Source organism: Epinephelus moara, unplaced genomic scaffold, assembly GCF_006386435.1.
Source record: "Epinephelus moara isolate mb unplaced genomic scaffold, YSFRI_EMoa_1.0 scaffold3465, whole genome shotgun sequence".
Classification (NCBI taxonomy): domain Eukaryota; kingdom Metazoa; phylum Chordata; class Actinopteri; order Perciformes; family Serranidae; genus Epinephelus; species Epinephelus moara.
The window spans coordinates 8,097-10,685 of NW_026081166.1; the positions used below are offsets into that span (position 1 = coordinate 8,097).

The 2,589-nt window shown below is 40.1% G+C and overlaps 1 protein-coding gene across 1 annotated transcript in view; it reads left to right on the forward strand.

Moving 5' to 3' along the window:
• Positions 1–401: 401 nt before the first annotated feature.
• LOC126387303 (uncharacterized) overlaps positions 402–2,589 on the forward strand; it is a gene marked incomplete at its 3' end in the record, with an annotated part of 2,643 nt that continues 455 nt past the window's right edge. Inside the window, exons 1-4 of the mRNA XM_050039836.1 lie at positions 402–549; positions 717–1,013; positions 1,093–1,326; positions 1,479–1,583. Of these exons, the coding sequence (XP_049895793.1) occupies positions 495–549; positions 717–1,013; positions 1,093–1,326; positions 1,479–1,583 (691 nt within the window). The remainder of the gene's footprint in view (positions 550–716; positions 1,014–1,092; positions 1,327–1,478; positions 1,584–2,589) is intronic.

Sequence of the window (2,589 nt, forward strand, 5' to 3'; positions counted from 1 at the left end):
TCACACACACACTTAAACTGCACCTGCATCTCTTGCCTGCTAAGATCATGAGATCTGATAGCGCCCTCTGGAGGAAAGACTCCCAACTGCTGAAATGGAGACTGAGGAGTCAGGTGCTCCTTTCTGTCACCTTTTTCTGTATGCCTGTTCTGTCTGTTTAAGCTCTGGATGTGCTGAAGAAAAAACAGCTGTAGACTTCATTTTGCCTGTGATGACATTCTGATGAGTGTCAACCAATCAGGCTTGTTTAAGGTGGGGTGGGTGAGGAAGTGATATTATACAGCGATAAAAGGGGAAGGAAATTGAGTTTCAAAGCTGCATGCTGAGGTAAACTCTCAAATGTTAACAGTACAGTCTGTCCTCTCTGGTCTTCACACAGTAAAAGTCACCCGCTCGTGGATTTGACCACTTTTTCATTATTACTTTTTGGATGAGCTTGTTTGAATAGTTTAAAAGGCAATATTCTGATTAGAAGCTGAAGGACTACAAAAGCCATGTTTTTGGCAGAAGCTGGATGTGTGTTTATGGGTTTCATCCTGTACATCTCAGGTATGAATAACTGTCTGTGCTTTCATACATAAAGATAATTAAGTGTAAATAGTACATGTCAGAAAGATAACTTTAAACTGAAAGAACGATGAACATAAAATATCAATTATTTATATAATCAATTATACTTTGGTATAAATCTGTCCTGATGTTTGCTTCTGTGAAAGGTATTCATGGACAGGCAAACAGCATCTGTGCCTTAAAAGGTACATCAGTGGATCTGCCCTGCTCAGCTGAACATGGCACTTTGATCAACAAATGGTACACTGTACACTGGGATGGCTCCAAGTATGTACAGTATGAACTCTCCGCAGATGGAAATCATTTAACGTACCACATGTCTGAAGAGCCAACTCTAATAATCAATGATCTCAGTGAAGGTGATGAAAACAAATACTGCTGCAGAGAGAATGCAGACAACCCACAACGCTGCAGGTCCATTAGCATCGAACTTCATGTTGCAGGTAAAGTGGCTGCAAGTATTTTAGTACTTTAATTCTAACATCAGTATATAAAGTCTAGTCTCATACATCATCGTCTCAGACCTGCAGGTGAAGGTGATTCCCACCACAGAGGGACAGACAGTAACACTGATATGTAGCACCAGCTGTCCTCTGACTGAAAACCCTGCAGTCTACATCTGGTACAAGAACAGAGAGTTCCTCTATGAGGACTGGTCTCCCTGGTACCACCAGCTGGTCAGCAGTGAGGAAGCAGTCACATACTCCTGTGCTATCAAAGGCTACGAGCATCTCAGAGCTCCTGAAGTCTCAGTGGGTGAGTGACAACATTTAGCTCCTCATCATGTTACTCGATCTGTTCATACATTCAAGAAGAATTATATTATTCAGGCAGTGGAACCTAAATTATAAAACTTTTGAAGAGCTGTGTTCACCATTAAAGATAATGTATCTATTCTTTTTGTCCAGATTCTGTCACATCGACCTGCTTTAATGTGACCTATGCTGAAGGGACAATGTGTTCTCATGAGCAGTCATCAGAGGATGAGCCCTGCTCCATCACATATCCCAGAGGTGAAGTTTTACCAAACCTTGACAAATAAAAACACAAACACTCCTCACACCTCTAATGCCTTTACAGTCAGGTTTTCACTGAAGAGATTAGTGGCATTAGCAGGCAGGTTTACAGTGTCATATCTTTGCTGTCTTGAAAAAGAAATCTATTGTTACATCCTCAATGACAAACTGAGCTCGGCTCTGCTAAAACTTGTATCACCATAGTATAACAGATTTTGTACTGACAGGGGTTCAAGAGTTCATATTCAACAATGTCAATGATTCATTAAGTTCCACACTTAAATATGTCACAGTGACTGATGAAAATGAACTTGTCATCTCTCAACATATTCTGTTTTGTTGAATTAACTACTTTTTGAGCATTTATTCAACTATTCATGTCACTTATTCACTTATATATTTGACGTGCACAGGTGAACTAATGAAAAATGTATCTGTCATCTCCCAACAGAGGTTCATATTCAAAGGACTCCTGCGGATGAACCAGGCCATGTCAGACTGACCTGTAGCACCAGCTGTCCTCTGGTTAACTCCCAAACTGCCTATAGGTGGTACCGAGGTGCATACTCATTCAGACTCATTAAGAGTCAACATTTTTCAGTTCCTCGTTCCTCTGGTACAAAATTATCCTGTGCTGTAAGAGGCCTCGAGGATCTGCGCTCTGCTGAAGTCTGTGAGTACCAACCAACTTATGGTGCGTTATAATTTGGGACTGGGACAAAAAAGTAAGATAATCTGAAAAATGTTAAAGCATCAGAGGAGGTGGACAAAATAGCAGAAACACCTTCCAATATAATGTGGAAGCTAATAATAGAATGATAATAAAAACTATAGTTAATAGTTTTGCTTTAATCACAATCTGTGCTATGCAATACAGAACAGTGACATTATACTGAAGAAAATGTATTTAAAGGAACAGTGTGTATGATTTAGGAGGATTTCGTGGCATCTATTGGTGAGGATTGCAGATTGCAACCAATCAGCAACCTCCAAGGCTGAAAAA